Source organism: Hyperoodon ampullatus, assembly GCF_949752795.1.
Source record: "Hyperoodon ampullatus genome assembly, chromosome: 11".
In the NCBI taxonomy this organism is placed as follows: domain Eukaryota; kingdom Metazoa; phylum Chordata; class Mammalia; order Artiodactyla; family Ziphiidae; genus Hyperoodon; species Hyperoodon ampullatus.
This window is the reverse complement of record NC_136924.1, coordinates 71,943,817-71,968,648: the sequence shown is the minus strand read 5'-3', so window position 1 is coordinate 71,968,648 and position 24,832 is coordinate 71,943,817. Positions and strand designations below refer to the sequence as shown.

At 36.5% G+C, this 24,832-nt stretch overlaps 1 protein-coding gene across 1 annotated transcript in view; it reads right to left on the bottom strand.

Annotated features, from left to right (window-relative positions):
- Positions 1-10,896: 10,896 nt before the first annotated feature.
- Positions 10,897-24,832, bottom strand: part of RAB3IP (RAB3A interacting protein) — a gene marked incomplete at its 5' end in the record, with an annotated part of 36,246 nt that continues 22,310 nt past the window's right edge. The window contains 5 exon segments of the mRNA XM_079715543.1: positions 10,897-11,131; positions 15,607-15,676; positions 16,036-16,135; positions 19,591-19,703; positions 20,950-21,078. Of these exon segments, the coding sequence (XP_079571669.1) occupies positions 11,049-11,131; positions 15,607-15,676; positions 16,036-16,135; positions 19,591-19,703; positions 20,950-21,078 (495 nt within the window). The 3' untranslated portion in view covers positions 10,897-11,048.

The following is a 24,832-nucleotide window of genomic DNA, read 5'->3' as shown; positions in this document are numbered from 1 at the left end:
TGATTATCAGACCTCAGGAACTAAGTGCTGTCCTCTCAGCTCAAAGCCTACGAATGCTCTTGAAAAATGTTCATTTTCTTTTTATTGGAGTGAAGCATATCTTCAGCCATCAAACTGTGCCCAAAAAGATGGTTAGGTTTTCAAATGTGATCATAAAACCAGAAGGATATGTAACCACGCAAAAGGAAAATTCATGAAGAGGGAAGTGGTAGAAAATCCATCTCTCTTTCTATAGGGAACTGTTTCTACTCTGCCTTTCGTCTTTGTTTTAAGGACCTTTGTCCTTAGTGACACATGTAATTACATAAATGGGCAATAAATACATAGCCTTATCTCCTATTTGTCCTTTTACACCAATATATTTATTTCTCTGCCTCTATCAACCAGATCGATTTAGCTACAGCCTAGCAAAGATATAGGGGCTTTTTTTCACCTAGAGAAAGAGGGCAAATCAATATAATCACTTTCATAGATACCGAGGCTTGTGATAATGAAAAGTTAGGATTTGTTAAATATTTCCAATTCTACTCGCAGTGAAAAAAATTCCTTCATACGCACCTCGTCCATTTCCTCCAGTTTATTTTCTTTGAAAGTAGAAACCATAAAGTATGAGAAGTCCCTCTAATGAGCAATAAAACTGCGTTTCTGATTTAGTAATTCTTACAACCAAGTATGTGGTTCACTCCTAGCTGGTTTTACTCCTAAATATAAAGGTATACCCAAATAAATGTTTTGTTTTCACTATTTAGCTATTAACTTATCTAATAATAGACTAAAAGGAATACAATTAGGAAATTAAACTAGTCCTTTCAGCTCCTTCCTGTTTCCTTTTTCCCCAACTTTTTATTTTGAAAGTTTTTAACCTATAGAAGAACTGAAAGAATAGTACCATGAAATACCCTATACTCTTCGTCTAGATTTACTAATTGCTAATATTTTCCCACTTTTGCTTTTTGTCTCTCTCTCTCTCTCTCTCTCTCTATATATATATATATATATATCCTTGTCATTTTTGGTTGGTTGGTTTTTATAACATTGATACTTGTTTAACAGTCCTGGAGCATTGTCTTATATAATGTCCCACATTCTGCATTTGTCAGATTATTTCATTTTTGTTAGAACTGGTATGGGTGATGTGGTATACTTCCCAATAAGTATTTTAAAACTTCACACATATAAACTGTTTAAACAAAAAAAATAATTTTATCCTGGGGAAAAAAAGAGGCGTAGAATCCTATTTTGAAAGTTATATTGGGTCCCAGATCTTTAAGGACAAGTCATTAAGTTGCTTCAAGAAATAGATTTTCTATTTGTTTCAGTTCAACTTGTGCTAAACTCCCTGCTGGGTGCAGGAAATAAAAAGATGTGTAAATTATGGTCCCTGCCCTCCATAGGCTCAAATGTAGGGCATGAGAAAAATACAAGGAACTATAACTCAAGGCAGACTCTGATAAGAGCTGGGGAAAACATCCCAAGAGAACAGAGGAAGGAAAGATTAATTTCATCTGAGGGGATGTGGAAAGGTGTCATAAAGAGCTGGGATTTGAAGAGACTTAAACAATGGACATGTCTTTAAAAACATGAGCAATGGCTCGGAGGGGAGAAAGCCCAGGTACAGCGACTGGAGTTACAGTGTATGGATGGTGGAGTGAGAAAAAAAGATGAGAAGTAGGCTGAAGAAGGGTTTGGGTAGATTTTGAATGTTAGGCTAAATCTGAATTTGATTCCATGCATATTCATTCTAAGCATATCTACTGATATTTTCTATTTGGGTAGTTGTGGTGCATGATATAATTAAGTCTAATTTAGAAAGAAGCTGTGTTAGAGTGTGTTGATTGGGGCAGTAACTAAATTTACACCAGCTGAGAAGCTACTGCGAATCCAGATAGGCAGTAACAAAGCCTGAAGATGCTATAGAACCAAGAAGAGTTGGCTAACAACTGGATATGGGGAGCAAGGGAGAAATCAAATGTGATTTTTTAAAAGGACTTCTATGCCTTTAGGTGCAGTATGAATTAAGATGTCTAAAACATGTAGTCTATGTTTTAGCTGGAAGCTCCCAGCCAAGTTTTCTGGAGGCCGTTGGAAGTTAAGTCACTATACTATATCCTCTGCCAAATGATGATTCTGGATTCTATCCAACAGTTCACCCAGTGACTTCACATAGTCAGCAGCAGAGTAATGAGTGACAGGAAAGAAATTAGATTCCATTTAATAAGCTGAGAGACAAAGGTTAGAATTGGAGTCCCAATCTCAAATAATTATAGGACCAGGCAGGTGAGTAAAATGGGTCAAAATAAGCAAAAAAACAACACATGAGAGCATATTTATAACCGACAACTGACCCTTAGCTGTGTCTCCATCTGGGAGACACTTAGGGGTGGTGGAGTAGAGAGCAAACCAGAGAGTACCTGCCCTAAGGGTAGAGCCGCCCAATAGGTGGCGTCACTCGACTTCCTCCACATGCTGCCACTCAAGAATATGGACTCAGGGTTCTTGAAAGGGCCAACTTTAAAAGAGAAGCCGGAAATACAGATTTTAATTTTAAATCTCATTTTAAAATGTTGCAACGAATATGTTTAAAAACAAAACAGAACAATACACCAAAACATTGTCAAGGACAAATAGCACACGTGTGAAAGGGCAATTCAGCCTTCAGTTTGCAACATCTGGGTTGGAGGCTTAATTATAACAACCAACAGGGTTTGAGGAAAGCAAAGAGAATTTGGAAGAAAGATGTTGGAAGGGCTAGAAAATACCTCTGTATTAATTAATGAGTCCAGAGCACACAGCTGAGCACAATGCAGCTGGAGGCAGCTGGGATTTAAGCGGAAGTTTCTCTCTCACAGTAAACAACAAATATTACCCATATTTCCTTGATTCTGGTCTTTACATCTCCACTGGTCTAAGATCTTCCAGTTCTATTGGGCATCCCATTTTGCACAAATTCAATGGAGACTCATTCTCTTGAATAGCAATCTAACGTAGTTGTCATTTGGATTTGTTTTGGTATTGACATTTCCTAAGAACATCAATAGCTAAATAGATCAAAGCTGAGCAGCGGTGGTTAAATCTGGGGATGTAATGATGGGAGCCTTGTCTCTCTTAAGACTGTCCCTGAGACTGATAGCTCCAGAATTCTCGTATTCATATCACAGTCCTTCCTCTTGAACTCAGAGTGTTTGTGGGCTTGTACTTCCTTGACAGCTGCCTTTGGCAAGGGTTTCTATTCTTTAGCAAGCTTGCACCTCTTCTCTGATATTTGTTTCATTTTAAAAAGGTTCATGCATTGTTTTCCAAGCTGATTTTTATTATTTCTCTGTTAACAATAACCACTGTGGAAACTTAATGAGTTTGGGTTGAGTTTGGGTTTATGGATTTTTCTTTTTTTTTGGCCACACCATGCAGCATGCAGGATCTTAGTTCCCTGACCAGGGATCAAACATGCACCCCCTGCAGTGGAAGTGCAGAGCCTTAATCACTGGACCACCAGGGAAGTCCCTGGATTTATTTTTCTAAGAAGCCCTGAGAGGACATTAAGTAGGAAGTGACATTCTGATTTTTGTTTTTAAAAGGATCATGTTGGGTGTTGTCAGTGATTGTAGAAGGGCAGGAGTGGAAGCAAGGACACCAAGTAAGAGATAATTGCAGGAGTCCAGGTGAAAGATGATGATGGCCTGGACTAAGTGGAAGTAGTGGACACGGAGAGGAGTGGATGGATCCGAGATATGTTTTGGAGAGAGTTGACTATAGGTCCTCCCTTCTCAAGATTGGATCTCCTCAGAGCCCTGCCTAAAAATGTCAAGTCCTAAATGTGGCCTTTCCTCACCACCTAACCTGAAGTAGTCATTCATTCCCTCTAGCCATTATCCCATTTTAATTATATAGAGAGAACGTGTCCCATCTTTTAACATTTGTCTTTTTGTCCATTTCTCACTACACTGGGAGCTCCATGAGAATTCGGACCTTGCCTGTCTTGCTCACTGCTGCTCCTGTAACACCTACAACAGCTCCTGACACATATAAGACTCTCAAATATGTGTGAATGAATGAAAGAATGAATGGATTTAGTGTGGAGAATTCTCATTCTAGAAGTTCTACAAATTATAGATATTACTGGGTCTTTATTTGCCCACATATCAAAGATAAGAAACTTAGCATCTCTTAAGATGGTACTGCATCCCATGAGGAAAACAAAAAAGTATTTTCTAGCACAAACGTTAAATACAATACATATTCATACTGCTTTGGACTGTTTTAAACATTGTGCCTTATAGGGAAAAAAAATCTATGTAGGGAAAAACAATGAAGAAAATATTTGAAAATAAAAGCTTCTGAATAAAAGCAGACCCGTTTTAGACTCTGAGTGCACAAAACAAAAAAACACAGGATTTACATGGTGGTGGTGGAAGTAGGTAGGTTGGTGGTTGCAACTTCTTTCCAGGACTGAACAAACCTTTGTTCTTTCAGTGTAGATGCTTAGTCAAAGGCTGTGGGTTTTCAGAGCTGGGAGAGATGCTTGGAGAATGTCTGATCCAGCGTTATGGAGGAGGTCAGAGAGGAGTGGCCACCTGCCTAACCTCTCAGGTTTTGGGGAACCAAGCCTGGACCAGAATGTATGTCTTCTGAGCAACTCCCAATCCAGAGTTCTCTCCACTGGGCCAGGCTCTCTCCCCAGCTCTGAACTTACTTATAGAAATGTATCAAAGTCTTTCCCTTTTTTTTCAGAATTGGTAATCAGGGCAATTAAATCCTGTATAAAAGTACTCTCAAGAATCTAAATTGTTAGTCAGCACCCCAACTCTACCCTCTCCTCCGCCTTGTCATTCCAACTAGCTCCTCTGTAGTCAGTCTTTTTAGTAGGCTTTTCCTCTCTCTGTCATAGTAGCTCAGGGCCTGGTGCCATACTTCTCTGACTCCAAAGTATCCCTAAAGCTCTCGTCTGATCTCATGGCTAACTACTCCCAAACTTATCTGCTGGCCTGATCATATCATTGAATTTAGACTTGTATATCCAATGCCTACTTAACATTTCCACTTCGATGCTTAACGGGTATCTCAAACAATGTGTCAGACACTAAATTCTTGTCTCTATTCCACCATGTGTAATATGCCCCATCCCAGATTTCCTCATCTCAGTAAACTGCAGCAATAGCTAAAGCCAAAAGCCTAGGATTCAGAACCAATTTCTCTTTCCTTTCCTTCTTCCAATTCATCAACAGGTCCTGTTATCCCTTTTAGTTTTTGGAATTCAGGTTTATATAATTGGAGTAATCATAATCCTTGGTTTGTAACACCCCACCATCATGGTCTGTGCATGATTCTATTAATTCATTTGTTCATGCATTTACTTTAAATGACAAATGAACCCATCATCCAATCCAGGGACTAGAACATTAACAATGATTTACTCACATATTTGCTGCTCCCAGTTCTCTCTCCTTATCTCCCCCTCATCCAAAGGTAACCCTATCCTGAACTTTATTACTATCTTGTGGTTTTTTATTAATAGTTTTGTCTCATATACATAGATGCCTAAACAATTCTGTTTTAGTAGTTTTTAAACTTCATGAGAAAAGTATTATGCCACGTGTAGCCTTCTGAGTGTTTTACTTTTTCATTCAATTTATGTTGCTATGTTCCATGTGAGCACAAAATACTTTACCCTCCTGTAGATGGACATTTGGGTTTTTCCCAGGACATTATTATATATGTATTCTGGGACACTTTGTGCAAGTATTTCTCGAGTATATGCCTAAAAGTGGAATTGCTAGGCTATGGGCAACTAATGTTCAACTTTTCAAATGAATGGTTTTTCAGTAGTAGATACACATTGACATTCCCATTAGCAATATATGAGTAATCCTATTGATTGAAATTCTCTTCAAAACTTGACTGTGTTGTGCTTTTTAACTTTTGCTAGTTGGATAAATTTAAACATATCACTGCGGTCTTGACTTAGTTTATCTGATTATTAACAGAAATGAAAACCTCTTAATATGCGTATTGGCCCATATGCACTTCCAATTCTGCGAAGGACCTGTTTCAGTCTTTTGTCCATTTTTCTGTTGTTTTTTTCTTATGGATTTGTAGAATTTCTCTATATATTCTTAATATTAATCGATTATTGGTTATGAGTTTTGCAAATTTCTTCTTACAGTTTACAGTTTGGCTTTAATATGTCTAAATTAACAATTTATAACAAAGCACTATTTTCTTTTACATTTATTTATCTTTCATGGTCTCTTTTGCTTCCAGTTTAAGAAGTCCTTCTTAAAGCAGGATCAGGAAGATATTCACCTACATTTTTTTTTTTTTTTTTTTGCGGTACACAGGCCTCTCACTGTTGTGGCCTCTCCCGTTGCGGAACACAGGCTCCGGACGCGCAGGCTCAGCGGCCATGGCCCACGGGCCCAGGCGCTCCGCGGCATGTGGGACCTTCCCGGACCGGGGCACGAACTCGTGTCCCCTGCATCGGCAGGCGGACTCTCAACCACTGCGCCGCTACTTACATTTTTAAAATATGTTTCACCTATAGTTTTAACTATATTTTCTACATCAAAATTTCTAAAGTTTCAGGACACTTAAAACAGTTGTTTTTATGTATGGTGTGAAGAAGAGATCCAATTCTGTATATTCCTTTTTGTCAGCTCTATTTAATAGTCCTATCACTGATCTACCATGCCTTCTCTGTCAATATGAAATTTACACATATGCATGGGTCTCCATTGGGGCTCTCTATTCTATTCCACTGGCCATTTTTCCTGTTTCTGCACTCACATCACACTCTTAAGTACTTCAGCCTTATAAGAAGTCCTTCTCACAGGACAAATTATCCCTCCTTTCTTTTTCTTCAAAAGTGCCTTGGTTATTCTTCATCCTTCATCGTGTCACATAAATATCATTTTGTCAATTCAAGGAGAAATGTTGGGATTTAGTTTGGAGATGCACTAAATCTATATATCAACTTGGAGAGAATTAACATCTTTCATATTGTCTTTCTATCCATGAACATAGGATCAATCTAGTCCTCCTTATTGTCTTTTAGTGAAGTTGTATAACTTTCTGTACACAGGTCTGTGTACAGATTACACAGTAATCTAACCAAATCTAATCTTTGGTTAGATTACTTAGCACTTTAGAATTATGTTTGCAATTGTTTGGTCTTAAAAGTCCATTTTCTAATTGTTTGAGGTTGGTGTATGTAAGTATAATTCACAATTATACACTGATCCCTTATTTAGCCACCTAATAATTTGATGGAAGATTTTTTTTTATCTCCTATGTAGATAATCACACCATAAGCAAATAATGACAGTTTACTTTCTCCTTTCCAATCAGTATATCTTTATCTTCCTCATGGTGCTGCACTGGCTAACATTTATAGTACAATTCTGAATAAAAGTGAAGACAGTGGTCATCTTTATTTTATTGTTCATTTCAAAGAGAATGTTTCTAATGTTTCCTCTCTTAGGGTGATGTTTATTATAGGATGCTTGAAGATACTTTTTACCAAGCTGAGAAGTACCCTTTCATCTACAGATTACTAAAAGTTATTAACGAGCATTTTTATCAAATGTTTTTCTCCATCTACTGATCAGATGGTTTTTCACTTTTATTCTGTAAATGCAGCAAATATTTATAAATTTTCTAATATACCATCTTTATATTCCTGGAATAAACGCCACTTGCTCAGTATATTAAATTCAGTTTACCTTCGCATATATATTCACGACAAAATGGGACTATAATCTTCCTTTTTTGTATTGCCCCCATCTGGTTTTACTATCAGTTACATTGGTTTTTGATGTAGGAGACATTCTGTTCTCCAGAATATATCGAAGATTAGAATACCCATTCTTTAAAGTTTGGTAAAACCACCTATGCCTAGAGTTTTCTTTACAGGAGGATTTCTAACTACTTCCTTTCCTTTAATAGTATTAGTACTGCTCAGGCTTCTGACTTCTTCTTAACCAAAATATAACACATTTTTTCTAGGCATTTTCCCTTTTGCCTAAATTTGGAAACTTATTGCCATGTTGTTCATAACATCCGTTAGTATGTGCAGTGACATACGCCTTTTCGTTCCCAATATGGGTTATTTGTGCATTTTCTCTTTCTCCAGGATAAACTTGCCAGAAATTTTTGTCTATTTTGTTCATCTTTTCAAAGACTCAATAGCTCTGATGATCTCCTACGGCATTCTTGTTTTCTGTTTCTGCTCTTATCTCCTTCATCTCGTTCTCCTATAACTTCTTTAATTGGACACTCAGCTCATTTTAAAAATATAAATAAGGATTTAAAGCTATAAACTTTTCCTTGAAGCACTTTCTCTGTATCCTTGTAAGTTCTGATATTATTAGTCAGCTCTTAGTATTTTTAAATTTCTCCATTTTTATTATTTCTATTTTTCCATTAAGACTTCTTGGTGCACTCAATTTTTAGTATTATGTAAAACCCATCTCTATGTCTAATAATATTTTTGTCCTATCATGTTCTTTTCTGTTAACAGTATAACCACTCTAGCTTTCTTTTGGTATTTTCCTGGCATCTTTTTTCCATTCTTTTATTCCAACATTTCCATGTCCTTATGCTTTGTTATCATATACTTTAATCCAACTTGACTATCTTTTTACTTACTTTTTATTTCCATATCATACTCTTGTTTCTCTACTTTTAACTGATTATCTCCATTTTTCATCTAACAAGAAATTTAATATATCCCCATGCTCTCTGGTCTTCTCTCATTCCCATTGTGTTGATATTGTAAAGAATTTTAGTTCTAGATTGTTATGGATATACTTGAAGTTTTAAAATTTTCTTTAGCCTTACTTTTTTATTCTTTTAAAGTTATCAACAAACTTTCTCTACGTGTCTGGTCACTTTTCTTCCCAAATCTCAAAGCATCTCCTGGATTTGTTTCTCTTTTAGTTTTAGTATTTTCTCCAAAAGTGTCTTTTTTAAAAAAAATTTATTTATATATTGGCCATGCCATGCAACATGCAGGATCCTAGTTCCCCAACCAGGGATCGAACCTGTGTCCCCTGCATTGGGAGCGTGGAGTCTTAACCACTGGACCGCCAGGGAAGCTCCCCCAATTTTTTTTTTTTTCCGGCTGCGTTGGGTTTCTGTTGCTGTGCACAGGCTTTCTCTAGTTGCAGTGAGCAGGGACTACTCTTCGTTGCGGTGCACACGGGCTTCTCATTGCAGTGGCTTCTCTTGTTGTGGAGCACAGGCTCTAGGTGCATGGGCTTCAGTAGTTGCATCACGCAGGCTCAGTAGTTGCGGCATGCGGGCTCTAGGGCATGCAGGCTTCAGTAGTTGTGGCGCGTGGGCTCAGTAGTTGTGGCTCACGGATTCTAGAGCACAGGCTCGGTAGTTGTGGTGCACGGTCTTAGCTGCTCCGCGGCATGTGGGATCTTCCCAGGCCAGGGCTCGAACCCGAGTCCCCTGTATTGGCAGGCAGATTCTTCACCAGTGTGCCACCAAGGAAGTCCCCCCAAAGTGTTTTTAATTTGCATCTTTGTGTGGAAAATCTTCTGAAGCTTTGAAAGTCTGAGCGCATGTTTATTATGCCCTCACATGAACTATCAAGACATAAAATTCTAGTTTCAAATTTCTTTTCATGTTCAATTTCATATTCTTGAGCTGGGCATGGTAATGATGGTTTCTACCATACCATTCTCAAATATCCTTTTGTCTGTGCGCTTCCATCCATCCTGGTGACTGAGTCTTCTATACGTAAGGTTGACCAAACCTTTGAGATGGGACTGAAAGTAATACCACCTTCAGAACACCAGTTCTCTCATACACATCTGCTATGAATATAAATTGGTTCATCTTTTCTAGACGGCAATTTGGCAATGCAGATCAAATATTTTAAAATACACATGTACCTTGCTTGACCCAACAATTTTACTTCTAGGCATCTATATGAAGGAAATAAGCCAACAATGTTCCAAGAAGTATACATAAGGATCCTCACCACAGCATTATGACATGAAAAAGAAATTTAAAACAAACTAATCTCCAAACACAATTAGTTAACATCCTATAATCAAAACCTTACATTGATCCAGATTGGTAGAATTTTTAAGTAAAAAAAAAAGAAAGTCTACTTTTTGTTTCAGAAATGTACACACATAGGTAGAAAATATCTGAAAGTCTATTCTTCAAAAATATTGAGTAGCTTTCTCTAGATGGAGGGACTAAAGTGGTTTCTCATTTCTTCTTTTTGCTTTTCCATACAATTTGTTTTACAATTTGAAACTGACACATCGAGTGGCTCTGTGATCAGTGTATCCTTTCCAAGTATCACTCTTTCAACCCACACCCCTTCCAACCCCCCTGAGCATACACCAAACTCCTAATTTATCTTTATACCCTTTCAATGATTACTACAGTGCTCAATGTATGTAAAGTATAAATACACTATATCAAGATGTTTAAGAATGCATCTCTAGAATAAAATGTGACTGTCCTCTATTAATCACCATAATAAAGGGATTCTTTAAGTTACAGAGAACAGAATGAATAAAAGTAACTTTCTTTTCAGAAGAAGTCTTTCTTTAAATAAAATCTTTTTTTTTTCAATCCTAACATATAAAACAGACAAAAATAGAGTCATTCTAGTGGGGGGGAAGGAAGCCAATCCTGTTCACTTACCTTTCTTGTCTTTTGCAGGCTGCTATGAAGTTTGAAAACTACAATTCAATATATTCAGCTGACCCTATATATCATGTCAGAGTTAGAAGAGAAAGCAAAAACACACTCAATCTAATATTTATTTATTTAGCTTTTTTTTTTGCAACTATAAGTTACAATCACTAGTACACCTGTAATTCTTTATAGTGTGTTCAACTAAAGAATAAGCAGACACAGCATAGGTCAGTTTAAAAGAAATCACAGTACTTCTCAGTGTAATTTGCAAAAGAGGGAAAAAGTCTTGGACCCACTCCTTGGAAGGAAATAAATATCAAGTAACCATAAAAATATTCAGTCATTTTCCAGGTCTTCAGGGAGGTTCGTGCATGGTCCCAGGCAGAGTATCACAGTTCCTCTTTGAAATATCCCAGCTTTGCCAATGACATCTCTTTTCTCAACTGCATAACTTCCCAAAACATTTGATCAACTATACAAACAGAAAAGAGAAACACATAAATCATAAACTATTATCTTAATTATTTTTAATCTGTTTCACTGAAAATTTAAGATTAGCTGAAATGCCAGTTGGGCATCTCCTAATGATGTACCTAATGCGTAGACATGCTATCACTGCTTCACACTAAATTCTCCATGTACTTGTGAGCATCCCAGCTTTATGAATAAATAAGCAGTATTTACCAATTTTTCTACAACGATTTGTTAGATACATCAATGACTGACTACCATTTTAGCCCAAAAGAAGGTAGGCATCTCAGTGTCCTGAGTAACTGGCAATGCTGCTGCTTTCTTGAGTAACTACACTCAGTGCTCAATTACACGAGTTATTATCTAACTTATGCATCTTCTTGCTGTAGTTTGCTGTATCTTGGCCATTTTTCACTTTTCATTAAAACTAACAGAGTAAACAGGAGAAAAAGGAAAACAAGAGACAGTCCAGAGAACTTAGTAACATTCTTTGTGAGTAATAATAGGGAAAGATTTTGTGTATGGCTCAGTTAGAAATAAAAACAAATGCAGAGGATGAACTGTAAATTTCAATTATCTGTGCTTCTGAAAGTCCCCTCTATAAGTGGGAAGAAATTTGCTCTATGTTTTAGATAATAAAAGGTCTCTCTCTGACATATGATCAGATTAGATTGTTTAGATCAGTGGTTCTCAACCTGGGAGAATGTGTCCCCAGGTGTGCATTTGGCAATGTCTGGATACATTTTTCATTACTAGCATCTAGTGAGTAAAGCCCACGGATGCTATTAAACATCCTACAATGCACAAGACAGCCTCCCACAACAAAGAATTATCCAGTTTAAAATAATAATAGTACCAAGGCTGAGAAACCCTGCTTTATATTTAACTGCTTTAAATCCTTTTTAGCACAAGGCACAGATAATAAACAGATTGTAAAATTAACAATAATTTACTACAAACCCACTCAGTATACAATGTGTAACAAATGCTGTGAAGTGAAAGAGTAAGAGGAACCAGACAAGATATCACTTTTATCACCATCACCACAACCACTCATGATCCCTTCTTCCTGTTTTCACAAAGTAGAGTACCTTTCATTCTTCCCTACAAAAACTTCTTTTCTTTTCTTTTTTTTTATTCAAACAGAAAGTTACAAAAATTATAATCATCCTCATCAGTTCACTCAGTCCCATGTAATTAATTTTTTTTCCATCTTGATCTTTTGTTAGCACTTTTATGAATTCCTCAGTTTTCCATTAGAGTTCTGAAAATGCTTATTCATTCAGTTCAGCAGTATAGTCAGTTATCAAAAACCTGTACTTGTCAGAGTCTTTTCCATGAATTCCTTGAAGATGAAACCCTTTTATAGGAACACTTTTGCAAAAGCATCAGAGTACACCCAGAACTGTCTGTAAATGACAGAAGACTTAAAAATGACCATGGTTAAAGATCTGATGAAAGTTCATAATAATGCAATTGACAAGGAAATTTAGTTGTTTCTGAGATATACATTTTAAAGTAATAACTAGAATTATGACTTATAACATTATACCAGAACATATAAGATTTTTAGAAATTTCATGTAATGTCTGAAACATTTATATTAACCTATTTCCATACAAATAACCCCCAAAAAGTTCAGTATTAGTTGTTTTTTTGTTTGTTTGTTTGTTTATACTGCAGGTTCTTATTAGTCATCAATTTTATACACATCAGTGTATACATGTCAATCCCAATCGCCCAATTCAGCACACCACCATCCCCACCCCACCGTGGTTTTCCCCCCTTGGTGTCCATACATTTGTTCTCTACATCTGTGTCTCAAATTCTTCCCACAAACCGGTTCATCTGTATCATTTTTCTAGGTTCCACATACATGCGTTAATATACAATATTTGTTTTTCTCTTTCTGATTTACTTCACTCTGTATGACAGTCTCTAGATCCATCCATGTCTCAACAAATGACTCAATTTCATTCCTTTTTATGGCTGAGTAATATTCCACTGTATATATGTACCACAACTTCTTCATCCATTCGTCTGTCGAGGGGCATTTAGGTTGCTTCCATGACTTGGCTACTGTAATTAGTGCTGCAATGAACATTGGGGTGCATGTGTCTTTTTGAATAATGGTTTCCTCTGGGTATACGCCCAGTAGTGGGATTGCTGGATCATATGGTAATTCTGTTTTTAGTTTTTTAAGGAACCTCCATACTGTTCTCCATAGTGGCTGTGTCAATTTACATTCCCACCAACAGTGCAAGAGGGTTCCCTTTTCTCCACACCCTCTCCAGCATTTGTTGTTTGTAGATTTTCTGATGATGCCCATTCTAACTGGTGTGAGGTGATACGTCATTGTAGTTTTGATTTGCATTTCTCTAATAATTAGTGATGTTGAGCAGCTTTTCATGTGCTTCTTGGCTATCTGTATGTCTTTGGAGAAATGTCTATTTAGGTCTTCTGCCCATTTTTGGACTGGGTTGTTTCTTTAATATTGGGCTGCATGAGCTGTTTATATATTTTGGAGATTAATCCTTTGTCAGTTAATTCATTTGCAAATATTTTCTCCCATCCTGAGGGTTGTCTTTTCGTATTGTTTATGGTTTCCTTTGCTGTGTAAAAGCTTTGAAGTTACATTAGGTCCCATTTGTTTATTTTTGTTTTTATTTCCATTATTCTAGGAGGTGGATCATAAAAGATCTTGCTGTGATTTATGTCAAAGAGTGTTCTTCCTATGTTTTCCTCTAAGAGTTTTATAGTGTCCGGTCCTACATTTAGGTCTCAAATCCATTTTGAGTTTATTTTTGTGTATGGTGTTAGGGAGTGTTCTAATTTCATTCTTTTACATAAAACTTCTTTTTTTAACAAGGAGAAAACATAGGCTTGACAACTTAACACAAATCATCTGTTCTTCAGCTTAAATCATATTATCTACCAATAGGTATTCAAAAAGGTTTAAATTTTATTAAAGTCATAAAAAGTACTGTATAGTTTAAAGACTGCTTTTATGCTCTGTGGCCTTTTGAAATTCAACGTTAATTAGAGACAGGTTTCACCCCTTTTCTTTTATGCATTAAAACCTAATTATATGGGATTATAAATAAATGACTGTTTTCAACGTACTAGAGCTTGAAAATGCTCAACTAAGTTTTTATCAACACGACTAATTTTTCCAAAGAATTAAGATTCACTGGTTTACATGACAGAAAGATAGTAGGTATCTACTAGTTTTTAAGTATAAGAAAATTTTCAGTGTTTAGAAAAATATAAACAGGAAAATTTCCCACAACTTCAAATACAAAACTGGCATGGACTTGTCCCTAGCCTAGTATCTGTTATTTCTGTTTTAAAACATTCTGTTTTAAAACAATCATACATATTAAAAAGAAAAACAAAAACAAAAACAAAAACACAAAACAAAACACTGTCTTTGAGCTGTCAGGCCATATTAGTTTCTATGCCTGGTATTTAAGACATTCGGCTATAAAATCATAAGTAATCATGAAAGATTACATTATAAATGCCATGAAAGACTACATTAAAAAATATCCAGGGCTTCCCTGTTGGCGCAGTGGTTGAGAGTCCGCCTGCCGATGCAGGGGACACAGGTTCGTGCCCCGGTCCGGGAAGATCCCACATGCCGCGGAGCGGCTGGGCCCGTGAGCCATGGCCGCTGAGCTTGCGCGTCCGGAGCCTGTGCTCCGCAATGGGAGAGGCCACAGCAGTGAGAGGCCTGCATACTGCACACACACACAAAAAAAAAAATCCAGGAGAATCCTGGGCTGACTATCCTGGATATATCATCTGCATGTCTCAGCTGATTTAGAACACAGTAATCTTTATTCCACTCAGAATTACGCTCAGGACTGCTTTATTAACTCACACATGAAAGTAGAAAATACAGAAAAAAATTTATTGTTAGTACCTTGTGGGTTCTAGTAATTAAAATAAATCTGGGGAATTCCCTGGCGGTCCAGTGGTTAGGACTCTGCACTTCCACTGCAGGGGACACAGATTTGATCCCTGGTCAGGGAGCTAAGATCCCACATGCCACGTGGCATGGCCAAAAATAAAAAATCTATTAAAAAATAAAATAAAATAAAATAAAATAAAATAAAATAAAATAAATCAGACCATGTCTAGAGCTTGTTCATTTTTATTTCTTAAGGAGTAAATTCAATGGGCTTTATATGCTCCTCCCACACTTACCATCTGGTTTATCATATACCCCTTAAAAGTTAAAACTGATCCTGCTTAAAACTCAAAATTAGAGTAAAATGAGGCAAATATAAGGATTAAATACAACATGTTTAAAAGATGCATTTGTTCCCAAATTCTTCACATATTTTATTAGACCTACAAAAGAGATTCAATACAAATGTACCAATAATAAAGTTTACTTGCGCTTACTATTATGTTCCATACATTTTACTGAACTTTCATGCAAATATTTTATAATGAATTAAGAACACTCACCATCCTGCTGTTTCACAAGTCCCTGTTGAATATATCGAATATACGTGAAAAAGTTACATACAGAAGTGATCTAGGCCAAAAAGAAAAAAAAATGTTAAACAGTCAAATATCTCACATCAAAGCAAGCTTTATTAAAATTTGTGGTTAATGAGGAGCAACTAAGCCCGTGTGCCACAACTACTGAGCCTGCGCTCTAGAGCCCTCGAGCCACAACTACTGAGCCCACGAGCAACAACTAGTGCAGCCTGCGCGCCCTGAGCCCGTGCTCTGCAACAAGAGAAGCCACCACAACTAGAAGCCCACGCAGCACAATGAAGAGTAGCCCCCACTCGCCGCAACTAGAGAAAGCTCACGCGCAGCAATGAAGACCCAACGCAGCCAAAAATAAATAAATTAATTAAAAAAGAAATTTGTGGTTAAGTTACTTACCCTGTATCTGCAAAAAGGAGAAATATAATAATAATTGCTTGAGTCCCCTAATTTAATTCTGTGTTTACAGGACTTACTCTGACCTGTAAGAGCACATTTTCTGTAAAATAAGGATAAATTTTAGTTTTTTTAATTAAAAGCATTTTGCCCCTTCCTTCTAGACAAGTTGTATATTCATTAAGACAACTAATATCTGAGAACCGACCATGTATCAGGCACTTTGTGATGCTGGGCTATAATGATGAAAAAGACAAAATCCCTGCCCTTTGGGGCTTACATTCTAGTGTAAGCTTACAGGCATAGCTTTAGACATGGTTCTAGAAATAGAAGCTAAATGTGTTAATATATGTCCTGGGGCAAATTTACAAATGAGTAATCAGCTGCAGGGCAGCTCTCAGCTTTCCACTGGGACTTCAACTTCTCTCTCAGTTGAAAAAAAGTTAAAAGTGACTGTTTAAGTCTCAGAACGTGTTATTGACAGCTTGCAGGAGAACAGCTTCCAGATGGGATACTTTTTGGTGTGTTGGGTTGGTATATATGCATTTAACGTGGCACCTAGGCCTAAGAAGTATAAAGGAATAAGCTACTGTACAAATACACTGAATCTTAACAATTACACAAAGGGTACCCTACATTTAGACATACCAACCTTTCTCTTTGCATACTACAACATGTAAAATTTGGTATGAGGGCTTTCTGGCTGGGATTAGGCTGAAAGTCTCTTTTTTTTTTTTTTTTTTGCCACACCACTTGGCATGTGGAATCTCAGTTCCCCGACCAGGGATTGAACCTGTGCTCCCTGCACTGGAAGTGCGGGGTCTTAACCACTGGACTGCCAGGAAAGTCCCCCTGAAAGCCTCTTGAGAGTAGTGAATGTATTTTATTCATCTTTAAATGCCTGGCACCAAGCATGTGCCTGGCACACCGCAGACATTCAATGACTGTTGGTTAAGTGACAGGCCACCTGTCACTCCACTGCTCAACAGGATCAGGCTGGACTCACAGCAGCCCAGTTGTCAACCTCCTAAATTAGAAGCTTGACTGAAGATAGCTATCATTCCCTGTCAATGCAAAATTAGTGTAGCTCTAAGTAAAATAAAGTGGCCAACAGCATTTTATACATCATAAATTATATAAGAAAAATATATTAAATGAACGTTAATTTTCAGCTATACTTACCAGAAATATGATACAAATGTGCCTCCATATTAAGCAAACATATGGAGAATGTGTATTTAAAAGAGGGTAATTTTGGAAGTGGCCATTCAAATCATAAAAGAATTCTTACCTTTTCAAAGAGATTTAGCCTCATTTTTCCTTTATTAGAAAATTCCTTTAATGATCTATAACAATATTTAAAAGCACTAACTACTAGCTTGGGGAGGATAGACAATCAAGAAATTTAAGGGACAAGTGTTAAAAGTCCTTGGAACTATATACTATTTTAAGTACAATTTACACAAGAGAAAAAAGTAACCATCAAACTGATAAAAATCACCTTTTGGAAGCAGACATACCTATTTGTCTACTATTTTTCTAATTTTGAAAGGACTCAGGTAAAGTGGTTTTAAGTATCAACTTTTAAAATAATAAAGTGTTTAAGTTATCTCATTTCTAAAGTCAATATATTTTTATTTGAGCTAGGATTCAACACTAAGTCTTCTGACCTCTAATTGCAATGTTTTTTTTTAACATGCCACACTACCTCAGTATCCCTTAACAGCTCTAGTCCCAAGATTTCAAATCCTTGCTTGCCATTTTCACTTAGGGATGTCAACGTGTCTAAATCTAGACCTATCATCTTGTTTCCAAAACCAGAGCCCTTCCTATTGATTTCCAAAAGTTCACAGCATCCCTCTAATCAGTCACCTCTAATTCCTTTTTTCCACATCTTCCCTCTCCATACACTCACCATCCTCTGAACACACTGTTTTCTTGTTCCTTTATTCAGTCATATGTACTGTTCCTTATCTCCCCAATTCCACCCATGCTTCAAAAGCCCAGATCAAATCAAATCCCAAGAACAGTCCCTGATCACCACCAGTAGAATGATCTTGCCTTCCACAAAACTCCCCGAGCACTGTGCCAATCGTTTAGTGATTATCTTGATAACCTCATCCACAAGAGCCATACTTCACGTTTCATAAACGATGACAACGTCTTCTTTAGTATTCTCCACACAATATGCACCGCAAACACCTTGGTTTCTGGCCCCATTCCCACAAGGACAACAATATTCTTAATGATGTAAATTATTCTCTAAACCTAATCTGTATATTTTACTAAAATACTGTAAAAATCTACTTTAACTGAGACTCTGATTTGTTATCATTTGATATTTGCACATGTTTAATGTGTGATATATAATGCAAGTACAAATTTAAAATCCTACAGTAAAAACTGTTATATTTAAAATAAGGTATAACATAGAAACTAAAAGTACCAAAAGTATTAATGACCAGGATAAAAATACCCAGGTGTTTGTTGAAGGACAGAATTTAGGAATGAAAATCTCTTCCCCAAAATTCAGAGGCCACCATACTACAGGTGTGGCATGGGGGAGTGTAAAACAGGACATAACTCTAGGTAGACGTGTGGCTCACAGAGCAAATACAGGATTAAGTTACCCAAATACCAACACTGTGTGATGCTGCTGAGAGTGTAACGTGTATAACAGGAAACAAGAACTATACAACTCCTACGACTGGCTTTAACAGACCTAGTAGTTAATCTCAACCAGCTATTTCCTCCTCTGCCTTCAAAATGGCCTGATGGGATTCAATTATTGCTTGCTGTGAGCTCTCTCGGGCTCTTCGGTCCCCTATACTGAGCTAGTTCTTCACCACCAACTAAGCAGCTTCCTCAAAATCTTTTGAAGTCACTTTTTAAACAGCTGTGGCAAACGTTTTATGTACTGTTGGTTTCAGTCTTTCCTCCTCCCAGGACCAGTTGGAAGACAGCTTGCCCTGCTACGAAATGTGGGAGTCACCCCTGAAGGTATACAACTGCCAAATATCTCTCACATATGGGAGACAGAGCTGTTTATTTACCAAAGTGAGAAAGTTTTATAATGAGAGTAGTAAAGGAGAGGACTAACCAAGCCTTCTGGCACCCTGTTTTCATGCTTGGTAAGACTTGGTCTAATTCACTGTCTTCTCAAACTATTTTTGATGGCAAGCCTCAGAAAGAAATAATTTACACAAAAGCCCAGAACACATAGCTGTACATATAAGTATAACAAACAAAAATTCTGCTTATGACCCACTAAAGAGATTTCATAATCAACTAATGGATTATAACATGTGGTTTTTAAAGAAGTTTCTAACACCTGATCTACCTGGATCCCACATATACGTTTGTTATTAAAAGGGCTCTCCACTGATGCTAAATTTGAATTCCCCACACTGCCCGGGGATTGGTCTTTGGGCTGCACAGACTTTAAACAGAAAACTGACAAGAGATTTAACATTTAAAACCAGAAAATATTAAATAACTACAACACATAAAATTTTTAAAACTCAGTATCTTCCCTAAGACATGGTTTTGAAAACATACTTTGGTCCTCCACATTCAACTGCAGATGCTTTCACAAATCGAATAGGTTGTAGTCCCACTGGTTCAATGCTTAGAGTATTGTTTTCCACAGCCTCCAGAACAGCCGAAGCCAACTTCAAAAGAAACAAAGAAGTATTAGATGCTATGCTGGAAGGAAAATATAAAAATTCTATTCTATAATAAACTGGTTTTTAAAAATTATTTTTCCCAAGGTCCACTAGATTTGCCTTAGCTAATGAAAAAGAAAGAAACCACATAATCTCGGTTTAAATTCTTTTATAATTCAAACATTGTTATGAAAGGCAATTCAGTTATAGTTAAATAACTTTTCTTATTATCTAGAAGGAGATTAAAGACATTAATTCCACACCACCCCTTACCCACAATTAACATCCACTGGTAACGTCACTTCAAAATGAATATCTTAATGCTTTATTTTGCTAAATTTATGCATTATTTTTTCCTATTGGTCATTCATAACACAGCAATGTGTTAATTCTAGCTATATATTTACTGATCATGTATTTATGTGCACAAGAGTCTACAAAGAATTAACTGAGTTATCAAATATTAAATGCCCAGATGGAGACGGTAGTAACTGATAAACAATTGATGAAATAGACAAATTTCATTCTGGCAAGATTACTCATACTGAACAGCCTACCTAAAACCAGAGCCACAATGACTAACATATCTACATATCAAAAGCATTTTACTGTTCATCTTAACTTTTCCTTACAAGCAGTGTTATATAATTAAATCCTCTAAAGACTTAACGTAAGACTCTTAGGATTAACTTTCTTAAACACTGATTAACAGGATATTTGTAGACAAACTTTCCACATGTAAGAACAAATTAAAATTATGACCTTACATTTGTATACTGCCTTGTAGTATTTTTTTTTTAAGTTTTTCTATCTACTTAATTCACTTAATTTTATCTTAACAATCCTGTGACACAGGCAAGGAAGGCATTTTTTCCCCGTTTTAAAGATGAAGAAACTAAATAGGACTTCTTTTTAATCACATACAGATAAACCCAACAAACACTTTAGAGTGTACATAACTTCCCTTGCACTGAACCTTGGACTAAAAATTAAGTCCTACCCCCTTACATATTTAATACTTCACTCCAATGCAACACACTGCAGCATAAGTGATCCTCTGCTCAAATAAGGAAAGAGGTTCAGTAAGTGAATGCCAAGAAATTATTATGATCCTAATATGGAATGGAGAAAATGGTAAAATATGACACTTTATAACTTATTTATGTAAGAGATATTAAAATATGCAACATGACTTAGTAAAAGGTATAGGAACAACTCTAATGCATTTCTGTTAAGATTTGTTTTTAATTACCTCACTTTTTGAGAAGGTTAAACATGGAAAAATATCTTCCTGATAGATTTTGTCTAAGAAAGGACACGTTCTGTCCATTATGGGCTCATCCTTCCAAGATTTGAATTCATTATACAGGGATAAGTCAGCCTGACAAAAGAAAACACAAAATAACTTTTTAAAAAGTACAAACATAAAATAACTTTATAAAACTGAAACCTAATTTAAATATTACTGAAAAAGAAATACTCTTTATTTAAAATAATAATTGAACCATTCTTTTTTTTTATTAGTTTCTGCTTTATAACAAAGTGAATCAGTCATACATATACATCTGTTCCCACAGCCCAATTGAACCATTCTTGATTAACTAATACATGGTAGTAATTTTTCTTTTTTTTTTTTAACTGAAGTATAGTTGATTTACAATACTGTGTTAAGCAAAGTGATTCTGTTATACATATATTTTTCAGATTCTTTTCTATGATAGGTTATTACAAGATACTGAATATAGCTCCCTGTACTATACAGTAAATTCTTGTTGTTGTTTTTATATATAGTAATGTATGTCTGTTAATCCCATACTCCTAGTTTATCCCTCCCCCATCCTTTCCCCTTTGGTAACCATAAGTTTGTTTTCTATGTCTGTGAGTCTGTTTCTGTTTTGTAAATAAATTCATTTGCATCTTTTTTTAGATTCCACATATAAGTGATATCATATTTGTCTTTCTCTTTCTAACTTACTTCACTTAGTATGATAATCTCTAGGTCCATCCATGTTGCTACAAATGGCAATATTTCATTCTTTTTTATGGCTGAGTAATATTCCATTGCAGCAATTTTTCTTTTAAAAAAAACAATCCAAACTCCCAAATGACTAGCTGGTGCTTTTCAATGTATTCACTATGGTGTCCAAGGACACTACTATTATCCACCTCGCCAAAAAAACTAATAGTAATGTTGGAGCTCCCCTTAAGATACAAGTGCAGGGCTTCCCTGGTGGTGCAGTGGTTGAGAGTCCGCCTGCCGATGCAGGGGACACAGGTTCATTCCCTGGTCCGGGAAGATCCCACATGCCGTGGAGCAACTAAGCCCATGTGCCACAACTACTGAGCCTGCGCGCCTAGAGCACATGCTTCGCAACAAGAGAAGCCACTGCAGTGAGAAGCCTGCATGCCACAACGAAGAGTAGCCTCCTCTCGCTGCAACTCTAGAAAGCCCGCGCGTAGCAACCAAGACCCAACGCAGACAAAAATAAATAAATAATTAAAAAAAAAGAATTTAAAAATAACATGTTTGAATAAACAGAGACTGACTAAACCGTGAAACCTCATTTGGGGTCAAAAGTGACACCAATTCTTCTGCTATTACCTTAAGGCATTTCCAAAAGAATTTCCAAAATATTTACTGTATAAGCTGCAAGACTAAAAGCAGCACACACATAGCCTCCTAAATTGACTATCCTAAAATATAACATTTATTTAGATTGTTTTGGCATTTCAACATCCAGTATCTACCATCTGAATTATCAGTAATAATCCAGGCTGGCACCCACCTTCCTATTCACTCTTCCAGTTGTCCCTTCTCTACCCATCCAATTTAATAAATTTTCCCAAGAATTCTTCTCTACAGATTCCCTCAGCCCAGCTCAACACTACTTGTCAACATACAAAGCTACATCCACCCACAGCCACCCAAACACAGAGTATGTCTCTCACTCGCCCGGCACTCTAAGCCAGAAGCACTATAAATGAAGCACTGACTGCAGCTATGGCCTCTAGCACAGCTCAATCAGATGTGCAGATAGTCTACACAAAAGTAACAAAAGGCTGACTGTACCCCAGCTTTCCTACAGACTTTCCTTTAAGGTGTATGATGGCAATCTCCATGTGAATATTTTTCATCCCAATCCGTAAATTCCTTGAATCAAAGCTAAAGGCGAAAGGATAAAAATATTAGCAGATAAGTAATACTTACATTTTCAAATTCACTTTCTTTGTAAAGTCTACCCTTTGATGGATATAAAGCTCAAAGTAGGTAAGTAGTGTTCTAAGGAAAGATTCTAGTTTAATGGCAGTAATTTATTTATTAAGAGCTGACTCTGTGTCAGGAACTATGGTAAGCACTTCACAAACATTTAATCCTAAAAGCTGAGCAAGATAAATATTATAATCTCCACTTATTGATAAGGAAACTAGGGTTTAGAGAAATAAAATAACTTGACCAAGGTTACAGAGCAAGAAACCAATAAAAGTTGACATCTGAGTGACTTGATCTCAAAGCCTTGACTCATTATGTGTGTGCATGCATGCACGTGTGTTTTAAATGCCTTCAGAAGATACGTTATGACCAAATGTCCCCATCACATTCTCTGCAGAAACATGGACATGTTTCATTTTCCTTCCAATTGTTAGATCTTTTTCTAAGACTTACACAAGTCAAATTTATGTGTCTCCGCTGTCTAATAAAACTATTTGACAAGTTTTTCACATGTATTAGAAAACAGGATATATGTGGAAAGCAAAAAGTTATATACTGCCTATTCATATTTTAAGGAATTTTGTAAATTAAAAACAAAACTTTAAAATTTTCCATGAGAAAATATTTAAATTTTCTTAGTGTAGACAATAGGGAAAAAAGGTACATAATTACACACACTGAGAAACCACAGCAAAAATACAAGTTGTACCAAGCAATGAAAAATGCTATCTAGGGCTTCCCTGGTGGCGCAGTGGTTAAGAATCCGCCTGCCAATGCAGGGGACACAGGTTCAATCCCTGGCCTGGGAAGATCCCACATGCCATGGAGCAACTAAGCCCATGCACCACAACTACTGGGCCTGCGCTCTAGAGCCCACGAGCCACAACTACTGAGCCCACATGCTACAACTACTGAAGCCCGCATGCCTAGAGCCTGTGCTCCACAACAAGAGAAGTCACCGCAATGAGAAGCCTGAGCACCACGATGAAGAGCAGCCCCTGCTCGCTGCAACTAGAGAAAGCCCGTGCACAGAAACAAAGACCCAATGCAGCCCAAAAAAAAAATGCTATCTAAATTGAAAGAAATCAGAATTAAAGTTATGACTAAAAAAATTTCTTAAATATTTAATAGAAACCAATGTGAATTTTAGGTTTTGTCACATTCAGATTTGACCAAGTACTGAACTTCTCTCTCACTAGCATCTTTTTTATTAATAACTAAAAATGCAATTCAATTAAAATAAGTAACAACCTTGGTTATTCAATTTGATAAACTCCTGGCTTCCATGCAAAAATCTGAACAAGCACACACAGCTTCTTAATGAATAATGATGGACTTGAATTCACAACGTAAAATACAGCTTTTAAGAAAAAAATGGGAGAAGGCTGCTCATTAATTAGTGATCAATCTCCTTGGAAATGTTTTCTCATCATATGTAAGTAAAAACTATTTTACTCAAAACACCTCAAAATATTTCCAGTTATTATCTCAGTTATCTTTATAACATATCTTTTAAAATGATAAGGCTACCATTAGTTCTATTTTTTGCTGCTTAATTATCTGAACTCTAGGACTACCTTACTGATATAAAATTCTGCTTCTCCCAGAATTTAAGTAAAAGCAATGTGCCATTCTTCAAGAAAATCACCTAAATATTTTCACACATTCTTATATTCATATTTTGCTAGAGCACCCTAGCAATAAATTTTGACTAGTCATATCATTAAAGCCACCCACTCTCCTTTATACAACACATGACAGTTTGCTCCCTAAATGAAATATCGAGATTAAGAAACTTACCAAGTTTCCAGCGGGTACTCCAAAGTCAGCCAGGTAGAGAAGGGAAATGAAGAATCCCTGAAAGCAGCCAGCTCTAGATAAAGCCTCCCCCATCTTAATATTGAATATTTTGTACTAAAAATTT